This window comes from Selaginella moellendorffii, unplaced genomic scaffold, assembly GCF_000143415.4.
Source record: "Selaginella moellendorffii unplaced genomic scaffold, v1.0 SELMOscaffold_11, whole genome shotgun sequence".
Taxonomy (NCBI): domain Eukaryota; kingdom Viridiplantae; phylum Streptophyta; class Lycopodiopsida; order Selaginellales; family Selaginellaceae; genus Selaginella; species Selaginella moellendorffii.
Genome location: NW_003314272.1, coordinates 1659496 through 1670191, shown reverse-complemented (window position 1 = coordinate 1670191; position 10696 = coordinate 1659496). Strand labels below are relative to the sequence as shown.

Here is a 10696-nt window from a genome sequence, read left to right as displayed (position 1 = left end):
TTCTTTCTCTCCCTTGTTTTTGAGCTTGGAACAGGACTTTCTAAATGGATTTAGTGACGCGCGGTAGTATGGCGGTACTAGAAGTGACGCGCGGTATGCCATGGTCTATCTTGTTGGTGGAACCGTTAGATTTTTTTAAACCCCAGCTATGGCGTGCTCCAGCGGTGGAGCCTCGTTGCTAGGGCTTCGCGGCTCGCTGGACGAGGCGGCGTCGATCAGGAGTAGTGTTTGTGCGCAGCGGAGGAGATTTTGTGCCAAGCCGAGAAGAGTCGGAAAGTTTTGCGAGGTATGTGGGAAGAATGTAGACTATGGATTGGAAAAATAATAGGATTTCATTTTTCTTCTTCTCAGGCAAGGTGTCTTCTGGATTCTTCGCCAAGTTCGTGTTCTCTCTTTCCTCGATGTTTTTCCATCGATGATATCGATTTCTTCGATGAAGTTTTTCTCATTTCGTTCTTGCTTTTCTGACGATGGAAAGAATGGTTTCCGCTGCAGATCTTCGCATCGCTCAAAATCTTGTCACCTTTGCTCCATTGTTACAAACCGGTGTTGCACACGCTGCTGGAAATCGAAGTGTTGGAGAGATCAGTGTCTCGCTCGCAGAGACTGGATTCCAGTATGCTTACCTCGGGGGAGTGTTGCTCCTACTTGGAGGTGGTGGCTTCTTCGTCATCCGGCAAATTCTCGTCCGCCGAGAACTCGAAATGGCTGCAAAGGAGTTGCTGGTCTGATATGGATTCTTCGACACTTCCTTAGCCTACTCATAATTTTATTTTTTTTGTTTTCGATTCTGCCAGGAGCGTGTGAGAACGAGTCAGGCAACTCCGGTGGAATACTACGAACTTGGAGCCGTGATGCTGCGTAAGAAGCTGTATCCCGTTGCCAGAAAATACTTGGAACAAGCCATAAAGAAATGGGAGGACGATGAGCAAGAACTAGCACAGGTATAAAGTCTTGCATTCTTGCTTGTGTGTGTGTTGCTTTATTTTTATTCAGGAGTTTCGTTTCTCCTTTCCAGGTGTACAATGCTCTTGGTTTCGCGTACTTTAGCGAGAACAAGGTCGAGCAGGCTATCTCCCACTACGAGAAAGCAGTGACTTTGTCCCCAGGCTATACTGTGGCCTGGAACAACCTGGGAAGCTCTTACGAGAAGCGGAAGGACTGGAAACGGGCTCTGAAGGCCTACGAGCAGACTTTACAGTTCGATCCTCGCAACAAAGTGGCGCTTTCTTGTCAGAAATACGTCAAGGACAAGGTGGAGCTGTACAGGGGCATTCCCAGCAAGTTCGACTGATGGCAGGGCCAAGAACCTGGAAGAAAAAGGCTATGGAACTTCTCCAGGCGCAGTCACCGGTGTCCATGGCACCATGGTTTTTGATGGACTTGTCACTGCTCTACGTACATGGAAACTGGATTTGCCTTTGTATTTTGTCAGCTCAGCTCTAAGAACTGTGCATTGAGTCTATGTTTGAGAAATCTGTAGCGTGCATCCAAGCACTTTAACAACAATCTAGGCATTGATACGACTCAAAACGAGGCGTGGTACGGACGCCACCTTTTGTCTAAAGAATCTGCTGCTTACTCCCTGCCCGACCCAGATTTTGGAAGGATGACGATCATTTCAGGAGCTTACACTAAATTTTCTTACCTTCTCAGCAACATGGTAGGTAAGGACGCATTTTGTTCAGCAAGCTAAGCTTAAGAGTTTGAGTTCTCTTTAGTATGCTATTGAGCATGATATTTTAAGCCATAATATGCAACGCATAAGAAAGGTTTGCTCCTCCTTTTCGTTTCCTATTAATGGAATTTTTATGCATTAAATTAAAATATGGCATATATTAAGCTTTCTTCTTTATTATATTAAATTTATTAAACATTAATTATCCCAAATTAAATAATAGTAGTTACCAAGTGGCATCACCATTAGCAACTCACTCCCCACTCACACTCATATAACTCTAGGTTAAAATAATTTAATATATTTATTAATATTTATATTAAAAAATTAAGATTTTAAAATTTTATCTTCTAAAAAATCTTTAAACAATTTGGAAAATCATTAAAATATGTGTATAAACCTTATAATATAACATTTTATTCATATATTTATATGACATATAAATCTCAACCATTAACTGTGAATATACCAAAATAACCAGCAGTCATTAAGTAATATACATGAATAATTTGTGCTATATATAATTAATTTAAAGAGTATGAGATATTAATTAAAATCATTGAGTAATATAATTATATAAATACAACACTAAATAAATTAAATTTTTAAAATAATATTTTAAGGTTTTAAAAACATAGTCATACATTTTATAATTATAAAACTATTTTATTTTAGAATATAGTTTTGAACTGTTTTGATATATTATAAGTTATAGTAAACTTTATAAATTTAGTGTTGTTGCATTAAAAAGTTTTTTAATGTCTTATAAATATATCAGTAAATACCAATACTTAATTAAATCACACTATACTTAAATAAAGCTTATCAATATAGATTTTAATTAAAAATATTAATTTAATTATTTTTATTTTTAATAGATTAAAAAGAAAAAATGTTATAAATAATAAGTACAATAGGAAAAGAAATTAACTGAAATTAATATAAATATGATAGTATTTTTATAGTGTATGTAGTTATCACTCTTTACTCTATTATTATTTATCATAAAATAACCACAAAATAGAATATAACCCTTGAACATGTGGCTAGCCTTAAGTCATTAAATAAAAAGATGGATCTAAACTCTCAAGCATATAACCAAAAGAACTAAAACACTAAATAACTGCTAAGTGTATAGCATAAAGAGTAAAGAGACAAAACATAAATCGACATTGAAATAATTTTAAAATATCAAATAACCAAAAAGAATTACTTGAGAGATAAGTCATTAGGGTTTAAAAAAGCCCATAAATAAAAATAAATCTCTTTTTCTAATTAGTTAAAATAACATCCTACCACATAAAGTGGAACCAAATGAAATTTTATGCTATCTTAACATACTAGTGGTCTAATGCAAGTCATATAGAATATACTATGCCAGCTATCCCTATTATAGAACTCCACAAGAAACCACCCCTCCTATATAAACACATACTTTAGGCTTTCACCTCAATCTAGGAGTTAGTCTCTAAAACAATTATAATGGTGCTTGATTGCAAATTTATATGCAGGAATAACACTATTATGTTGAGAACAATCTTCACATTTCATAGATATACCCAATTAGTAAATCTAAAAACTTTTTATAAATAGTCAATAGGACTGAACAAAATTAACACATAAAGGTGTTTAAACATGGTAAGCTCTTATGTAGCAATATTGAGGGACTAATGTTTAATATGCAAAGGTTCTTAGCTAATAAAAGACATAATGAGATAGAAACTAAGTATGTTTAACTAATAGTATATAAGAATTCCATCTTTGTACTTGTTTAGTCTAAGTATAATCAAAATGCTTCACTAACACAATAGGGTTTGATAAAAGGTTTAGAAATATTGATCTCTTATTGTTGTTGCAGTTAAAGAAAAATATCCAAAAGGACTTTCCAACATGTAATTTTCAATACTTACAATCACAATTTTGTAATAACACTTCCTTGAATATTAACAGTATTAGAACTTTTAAAATGGTGATTAAAATTAACAACATGAAAACTAAAATTATTATCCACTTTTATTTAGGCATGTTTAAGAATATTCTAAGAATATTATCTTGTATAATTCTTTTCTGTAACATTTAAGTGTTTATAATCTTTAAGCTAGTAAACCTAAGATTAAAAAAAAAACATTGAGATATAAAAAATATCACATTTTAATTTAGTACGAAGAAAGAGCTATAGAAAATTTCTCTTTATTCTCTTTTTGAATTATGCACATCAACTATAATTATGAGACTATATAACTTCTCCTTGTGTACACTCTTTAGAAAAGCCATTCAACCAAACCTTTGCAAAAAGAAAAACTAAAAAAATTAGCCCGATCTACAATAAAATACATTTTGAGACACAATACTGTGAATAACATCTGGTATGTGTTATTAAGTATTTTTGCTTTGTGATTTATTTAAGGATCATATGCTTATTAACATAACTACACCCAACACGCCCAGTTATAACACAGCCCGTGCTACGTGAGATCCAATCTACATACACTGAGGTTGGAGACTAAGTCAAAACAAAGTAAAGATGGCCTCTTTCCACCCACTCCTGAGGAAAATGTAAAGCTTGAGGAGGTAAAGATTGAGAGTTGGATGTGAAGTACAAAGGTATTCGCCATGAAAATGAACTATTAAAACGATTCTCATATGTTTCTGCTGTAATCACTTCCATTTGAGGAAAACTCATCACACAATACATAAACTATGGAGGCATATTATGAGGTAGATTGAAAAATTTATCTTGGATTTGTGAACAAGACAGTGTCAGTCTAAGAAGGATTGCACGGGACAAACCAAAAGCATTGCGAGCGAAGGGGAGAAAGCATTGTGTTGCTCTGCAATGCATGCCACAGAGCGGCATAGCCAAAATGCCGAATCCTGGATCGGATCTTCTGTTTTCCATGTCAAGTTCACAACACAGTTATAAGAAAATTGAATTTATTTCTTTCAAAACAAAAACCTTTTTTTATCACATTTATTTTTAGAACAATTCTCTAGCATACTTTTGCTACTGCTTGACTGTCCTTGATCTCGACGACCATTGTCTCTGCCGCTACCCGGACCCTGCTCTTTGTGGGTAGAAACTCCAAAGACTCTACAGTGGTGCTTCGTGTTGTGGAACAGATACATTTAGAGAGATTTCTTCCTTTTTTCTCTCTCTATTAGTTATATAGTCTCATATCACCACCACCTTTTCTCCCATCTCGCATTGGATCAAAAGGGAGCCCAGGGTGGAAGCTGCTTCTCTCACACTTCCGTTTTTCTTTGTTCTTTCTTCTTTGATTGACTAGCTCGCGCTTACCAGTCCCGCTTTCTAGCGTCGACGATGCTTAGGTGGGAGGGAGGCATGGTCCGCCAAGGACGAACAGGATCATGCTGTAGTCCGTCCTGCAAATGCAAAGAGCCGCGGCGTAATCAGAAGCTAAAGTCTCCTTTGTCCCACAAGGCTCTGAGATCTTGCGAAAGTTGAGTAACCGCATCTATGCAAGATTTATATCAGCATCTGAGCATCGTTTAACTTTATTCCCCGGTTGCTGGAATAGCTTTGCTAAACTTCTTCCTGAAGGCCCAATCACTTTGTTGAACGAATCAACACTCAAAGAAGCGTCTGCCGCTTCCAGTTCAAACTTGAGGGTTTGGCCTCCTGAACTTACATCCGGTGTGAGTACAAGGTAGCACTTTTGCCTCAGCACCACCGAGGTCTTGCCAGACTGCCGAGGGGCAGTGAGAAGAAGTTATATCAGCTACGTGCTCATCTAGATCAGGCCATGGCACATAATAAATCATCCTCAAGTCCAAGTTTCTCAAGCTTCTCAACTGCACGAGTGTTGTTACGATATTCTGGATTTTGTTTTACTTGGTACGTCAGGCGTAGGATGATGGTAAATCACATAGTGGAAGGCAGGTCACGCAGAGTATAGTCAAATGATGAAACCCAGCATCCAAAAGGTTATTAAGTTTTTACAGGCTTTTGGGGTGCCCACCAAAAGTCTTTCGTCTTTATTTCAACAACAGCAGCAGCAATAGTTTGTTGAGCAACCAACAAAGTCTTCGCTTCATTCATTCCAACAGAGCAGTGTTTGATATGGTGATTTCTAACTGTGGTTATTTCAGATCTTAAGCGTTTAAAATACACTCTTCCAGAAAAAACGCTAGCTATTGGCCACCAAACTCAGTGTGAATGGTTTGTGCGTGCTTGACTTTCTTGTGCTTCTAGAAACAAAGCCCAAGTGTGATGAGAGCTAGTAAAACAAAAAAATTGATATCTAAAAGAGTCCATACAGATATACATACATATAAAAAAAACGATATGGAGCAAGAACTACGGGAGAGCAGTGAAGAGAATAATCGCCTCGGGAAAAACGAAGATACTACAAGAGCCAAAGTTAGCATACGGATGTGGTGACGTGGCACAGTTGGCGCCTCCACGTGTGACTTTTCCAGTGACGCGTCGGACCAGCTCCCTCTTTTGTTAGCGTTTCGCGGACGGTGGTGGCGCCAGCGCTAGGGTTTTGGAGACCCACCGCACTTCTCTGACAGTGCGCCATCGATTTGGGGGCATTGGAGCTGGAGCCCCGGGCAGGAATTCCTCGCATTTTCGATCCAAGGGAAGGATTTTTTAGAACAGGACCGAGACCTCTTTCATGTTGATCCCGCGGCGCGCGGGCGAGGAGCAGTGGCACAGGTTTGAGGAGCTCATGTTTAGAATGTGCCTGCCGGGCAGTAGGAAAGACAAGAAAGGCAGCCAAGGAGGAGGAGAAGCAGCGCTGAGAGGCAGTGACAGGAAATCATCGAGGAGGGAGTCGGCGGCCCGGGACAGCAGCCTAGGCAGCACCACCGACGGCGGCTTCACCACTTTCACCACCACCGCGTCCAAGGAGTCCCAGACCAACAATTCCAGGGAATCCAGGGACTCGAGGGTCTCGTCCAGCAGCAGTGCGAGCTCTCTCGCCGGGATCAGGGACCTCCTCCCAGACGGGCCTATACGCTACCGATACAAGGACCTGGTCCGTGCCACGGACAACTTCAGCGAGGCCAGCAAGATCGGCGGCTCCGTGTTCCGCGCTCTCGTCCGGGGCGCCGACGTCGCGATCGTCCAGAAGAAAGGGAGCTTCGTCGGGAACTACATCGAGCTCCTCAAGATCATCACCAGCGTCCACCACGTCAACCTGGTGAAGGTGCTGGGGGCGTGCTTGCGCGAGAGCGAGCACGTCTACGTTTGCTACGAGTACGAGGAGGGGGTGAATCTCCGGGAGGCGCTGCACAGCCCCAGGGCCGAGGGCTTCTCCGCGCTGGCGAGCTGGACGTCGCGGCTCCAGGTCGCGCTGGACGTGGCGCTGGGCCTCGAGTACCTCCACGACCACACCATGCCGCCTTTCGTGCACAAGCACGTCAAGAGCACCAACATTATCGTCACCAACGAGCTCCGAGCGAAGATCGTCAAGTTTGGCATCCCACAGTTGGTTGGAGAGATCCCGTCGCCTCTCCCTGCGAGCGCCACGATCAAGGAGGACGCTGAGATCAACTTAGAGGACCACGAGAGGCTACCGAGGCGGAAGCTCGTCCGGAAGAACAGCATCAAGATCACAGGCACTCCCGGCTACATGTCCCCCGAGTACCAGACGAGCGGGGTGGTGAGCAGCAAGATGGACGTGTTTGCGTTTGGGGTGGTGCTGCTGGAGCTCCTCACCGGCAAGCAACCGGGCGTTCAGCTGGATCCCGCGACCAAGAAGCTCAAGGTGGTTTCCCTCACGGACGAGGTGACGGAGATCATGGAGGAGCGTGATCCCCGGAAGAAGCTCCGCCTGTGGATCGACGCCAGGCTCCGGGACTCGTATCCGGTGGACACGGCGATGAGCGTCGCTGCTCTCGCCAGGCTTTGCATCGACTCCAACCCGGAGTCGCGGCCTCCCATGAAGAACGTTACCGCGAAGCTGTCCAACTATTTGATCAAGTCCCAGGAATGGGAGAGGGAATTCCTGGCGTTTCGGGAGCTCCAGAGTCAAACAATGGAAGGAAGATAGCGAAACAAAAATTTTGTTGTCTTTCTCATTTTTTGGTTCTTCCCAAAAGAACAAGTTCGCTGCTGTATATTTTACACGTAGCTCTTGTAGCTCTCACGAAGAAAGGATTTTGATTCTCAACTTGGCCAGCCGACAGGAGGTTCCGGCTGGAAGAAATCTCTCATTGACGAGGCATCCTTTATCTCGGAAGGCATTTGGGAGAGCTCGTCCTTGTCGGAATCAAAATGGCTGAAAAAGTTTGATCCGGACGTGAGCCAGTCGTAGTTGAGCTCCCCAGGCTTGGCATACTTTTGCCTGAGATAAAAAGGAGAGGAATTTCAGCGACTGGAAATTGGAGCGAGAGCTTAGATACCATTCTTGATCATCGATCATGCACTCTGTCATCCCAAAAGCTTTAAGTTCCTCTCGTGTGTGATGAACAAGCAAGCTATACCTGGAGGAGCAAAAGAGTATTGGCTAAGTTGTTGATGAGAAACTTACCGTCCTCCGGGCCCGGTTTCCATCACCATGGTTCCCGTGTTGCCAAAGTTCCATAAACCTTCGAATTGCTCCACCGTCCACTTGTACCATCTCATCAGGAAGACCCGCAAAGTAAGACCGTGTGACACGAGAACCAAGTTCACGTTTTTTGACCTGTCCTCGGGTCTTTGGAAACGACCAATGTCAATGTCTGCTCTCAAAGTTTCTCTGAATCCTGTGTACGAAAACTGTAAAGTGCAAAGAGAAAAACTGAACTTTTCAGACGAAAAGTGCTTGATACCTGTGATACGATCGTAGACATCTGCTGCAGATTCTCCATTTGGGAACCTGTAGAAGAATCGACCATAACGCAGCCGGATTTCTTTTTCAACTCGCATTCGCTCCTGGTCTTGAAAGTTTCCTGTGGAAAAAGTGAAAAAGAAAAAGGTTCCGAGTTAAATTCACGGCGAGGAAAAATAATAAAAACATACCAAAATCCTGCTCACGGAGCCTCGGTTCTTCTCGGACACCTGCAATTCTCTCTCGCTCGAATGCCATTCCAATCGCTTTGAGCGTCTGCAAACTTCGACGATACGGGGAAACATAGAAGTAAACCTTCCAGTCTGGAGCACCATCACTCTCGACTAGAGTTCTTATCCTTTTCCCACATTCTATGGCCTGCCTCCATCCAGCCTCGGTGAGAGATATCTTGGAGTCTGGAATCCGAGTGTAAGCACCTTCATCAATGTTGCCTTCACTTTGGCCATGGCGTACCAGAATGATTCGTCGGGGTCGAGGTGGTGCTCCTAACACAAGCTGCTCGTGCTGCTCCGCGGCCGAAAAATCGGCAATGTCGTAGAGATAATGCCCCCTGTGAAAATGCCTGTCTTCTCCCAGGCTACAGTGAACCATGAACGAAGTGCTTCTTCCATGCCCTTTTACCTTGCCTCGTCTAGCTTGCTCCAATCCTACTAAACTTCCCCTCTTCCTGCCTGTTAGACGTAGGTTCCACCTCTTACCATGGATCCTGCTGCTGCTGCTGCTAGAAGCTTGCATCTTTGCTAGAGCGGCTCTATGCTTCAGTGGTATTTAGACTCTGTTCACTTCAATGATAGATAGCCCTGAGGAAACCAAACAATCAAAAACACGCAACAGAAAAGAAAGGCGAATAAACTTCTTACGGCGGATTCTGTGAAACACGTTTCTCTACGACAAGCGCACGTCTTTGTCAAATTCCAGTCTACCATTCACGCTGGGTAGTAGTATATGACACGAAGACTTTGCTAGTTTATGGTGCTGCAAGCTCTAGGCCCTGGCGGTTCTCTCAAGCACGAGCTGATAGCTGCAACAGCGGCCTCTATCGAAGCATCTTCTCCCTTGAGAAAGAAATATCAAGTCTTACACTGTGAAGAAAAAACGAAAGAAAAAGAAAGTTGATCAACGAACCTTTTCACGCCAGTAAAATACATTTCCATATTGGCCCGCCAGCCTCGACCAAAAGCTGCGAGGAACATTAAGGTCTACGGACGCACCGACGTTGAAGTTTAGTATGTTCCCTGCCACGATTTTATTCTGCATAGGTGAGAACTATGCGTCAAAGTCGATGGTGCGTACCAAGGCTAGGATCAGCAACGAAAACAATGGTATTGTCATCGACTTTCCAGAATTCTCGGATCGCCAACCCTGCAAAAACCACAACAGATTTGTTCTTGTTGTAAGTTGCAAAAGGCAAGTACCTGGAGTGTTGGGATAGTTTTGAGCAAGAACTCGGAGCTTGAATCCAGTGAGCTCTTCTATCTCTTTGATTTCCTGGGCAATGCGCCCCTCCTAGAAACCAAGCAAGAACATTAAAGTAAAAGGAAAGGAACAAGAAAAGTTTGCTCGCTAGATATTTCTTGCTTACCTGACCTTCTGAAAGAAATCCAGCGACGTCAATCACTGGAGTGTAGCTTCGCGGTAGCAATTCCGGCTTGTTCACGCCTTCCGGCCTCGCTTGCAGCAGCGTCGGGCCTTGAAACACGAAAGGAGATCACACAAAACGTACGCTTGACATAAATCACTCACCAGAAGAGAGGGCGACGGACAAACTCAATGCGGCAGGCAATAGCACACTCCTCTTGGCGCGCTCCATCGCCTCGCCCCAATTCCACCTCGCAGCTACACACCTCCTACCGGCATTCGGACGATCAAGCGCCAGAGCCAGCGAGTGAGCTCCCCGAAGCGCCATCCCGCCCTAAAGTTTTAGATCATATTAGCTATTAAATTAAAGGTATGAGGAAAACATGGTTTGTGACCGTCAAAACAATTTGACAATGTTTATATTTCTTGGTTTATAATTTATATTTATAGCATGTAATTTGTAAAGCAAACTATAACCTAAGACAATACCAAATACAACTTGATGACAACTGAGGACAATCAAAATCAACCGAGGACAACCAAAGTAAAAAAAAATTGTTATACATTGCATGTGGCAACATTTAGTTTGCTTAATTAATTTTATTATTACTTATTAATCCAATCGATCAAATAAAATTTA

The 10696-nt window shown here is 42.5% G+C and overlaps 4 protein-coding genes across 4 annotated transcripts; 2 read left to right on the top strand and 2 right to left on the bottom strand.

Moving 5' to 3' along the window:
• Window positions 1-44: 44 nt before the first annotated feature.
• On the top strand, window positions 45-1509 carry LOC9658632 (tetratricopeptide repeat domain-containing protein PYG7, chloroplastic). The gene is made up of 6 exons (XM_002969030.2): window positions 45-93; window positions 147-286; window positions 352-379; window positions 496-725; window positions 798-944; window positions 1019-1509. The coding sequence occupies exons 1-6, from the start codon at window positions 45-47 to the stop codon at window positions 1292-1294; spliced, it is 870 nt and encodes a 289-aa protein (XP_002969076.2). The 3' UTR covers window positions 1295-1509.
• Window positions 1510-6163: 4654 nt separating this feature from the next.
• LOC9651207 (lysM domain receptor-like kinase 3) lies at window positions 6164-7708 on the top strand. The gene has a single exon (XM_024673852.1). It carries the CDS (start codon window positions 6319-6321, stop codon window positions 7696-7698), a length of 1380 nt encoding a protein of 459 aa, XP_024529620.1. The 5' UTR covers window positions 6164-6318; the 3' UTR covers window positions 7699-7708.
• Window positions 7700-9451, bottom strand: LOC9651206 (phosphoglycerate mutase-like protein AT74H). The gene is made up of 6 exons (XM_002968739.2): window positions 9339-9451; window positions 8649-9278; window positions 8459-8578; window positions 8179-8392; window positions 8051-8131; window positions 7700-7992 (listed from the first exon to the last, which is right to left on the bottom strand). Exons 2-6 carry the CDS (start codon window positions 9211-9213, stop codon window positions 7815-7817), a joined length of 1158 nt encoding a protein of 385 aa, XP_002968785.2. The 5' UTR covers window positions 9214-9278; window positions 9339-9451; the 3' UTR covers window positions 7700-7814.
• LOC9651205 (thylakoid lumenal 15.0 kDa protein 2, chloroplastic) lies at window positions 9312-10400 on the bottom strand. The gene is made up of 6 exons (XM_002968738.2): window positions 10222-10400; window positions 10061-10167; window positions 9894-9984; window positions 9772-9840; window positions 9604-9713; window positions 9312-9533 (listed from the first exon to the last, which is right to left on the bottom strand). The coding sequence occupies exons 1-6, from the start codon at window positions 10382-10384 to the stop codon at window positions 9441-9443; spliced, it is 633 nt and encodes a 210-aa protein (XP_002968784.2). The 5' UTR covers window positions 10385-10400; the 3' UTR covers window positions 9312-9440.
• Window positions 10401-10696: the final 296 nt, after the last annotated feature.

Coding starts and splice junctions, on each gene's coding strand:
- LOC9651207 (XM_024673852.1), top strand. CDS start 6,319: ATGTTGATCCCGCGGCGCGCGGGCGAGGAGCAGTGGCACAGGTTTGAG.
- LOC9651205 (XM_002968738.2), bottom strand. CDS start 10,384: ATGGCGCTTCGGGGAGCTCACTCGCTGGCTCTGGCGCTTGATCGTCCG. Junction 9,985..10,060: donor GATTTCTTTCAGAAGGTCAG/GTAAGCAAGAAA, acceptor CTTGGTTTCTAG/GAGGGGCGCATTGCCCAGGA. Junction 9,841..9,893: donor AAACTATCCCAACACTCCAG/GTACTTGCCTTT, acceptor TGGTTTTTGCAG/GGTTGGCGATCCGAGAATTC.
- LOC9651206 (XM_002968739.2), bottom strand. CDS start 9,213: ATGCAAGCTTCTAGCAGCAGCAGCAGCAGGATCCATGGTAAGAGGTGG. Junction 8,132..8,178: donor GAAACCGGGCCCGGAGGACG/GTAAGTTTCTCA, acceptor TTGCTCCTCCAG/GTATAGCTTGCTTGTTCATC. Junction 7,993..8,050: donor ATGATCGATGATCAAGAATG/GTATCTAAGCTC, acceptor TTTTTATCTCAG/GCAAAAGTATGCCAAGCCTG.
- LOC9658632 (XM_002969030.2), top strand. CDS start 45: ATGGATTTAGTGACGCGCGGTAGTATGGCGGTACTAGAAGTGACGCGC. Junction 94..146: donor GGTACTAGAAGTGACGCGCG/GTATGCCATGGT, acceptor TTTAAACCCCAG/CTATGGCGTGCTCCAGCGGT. Junction 945..1,018: donor ATGAGCAAGAACTAGCACAG/GTATAAAGTCTT, acceptor TCTCCTTTCCAG/GTGTACAATGCTCTTGGTTT.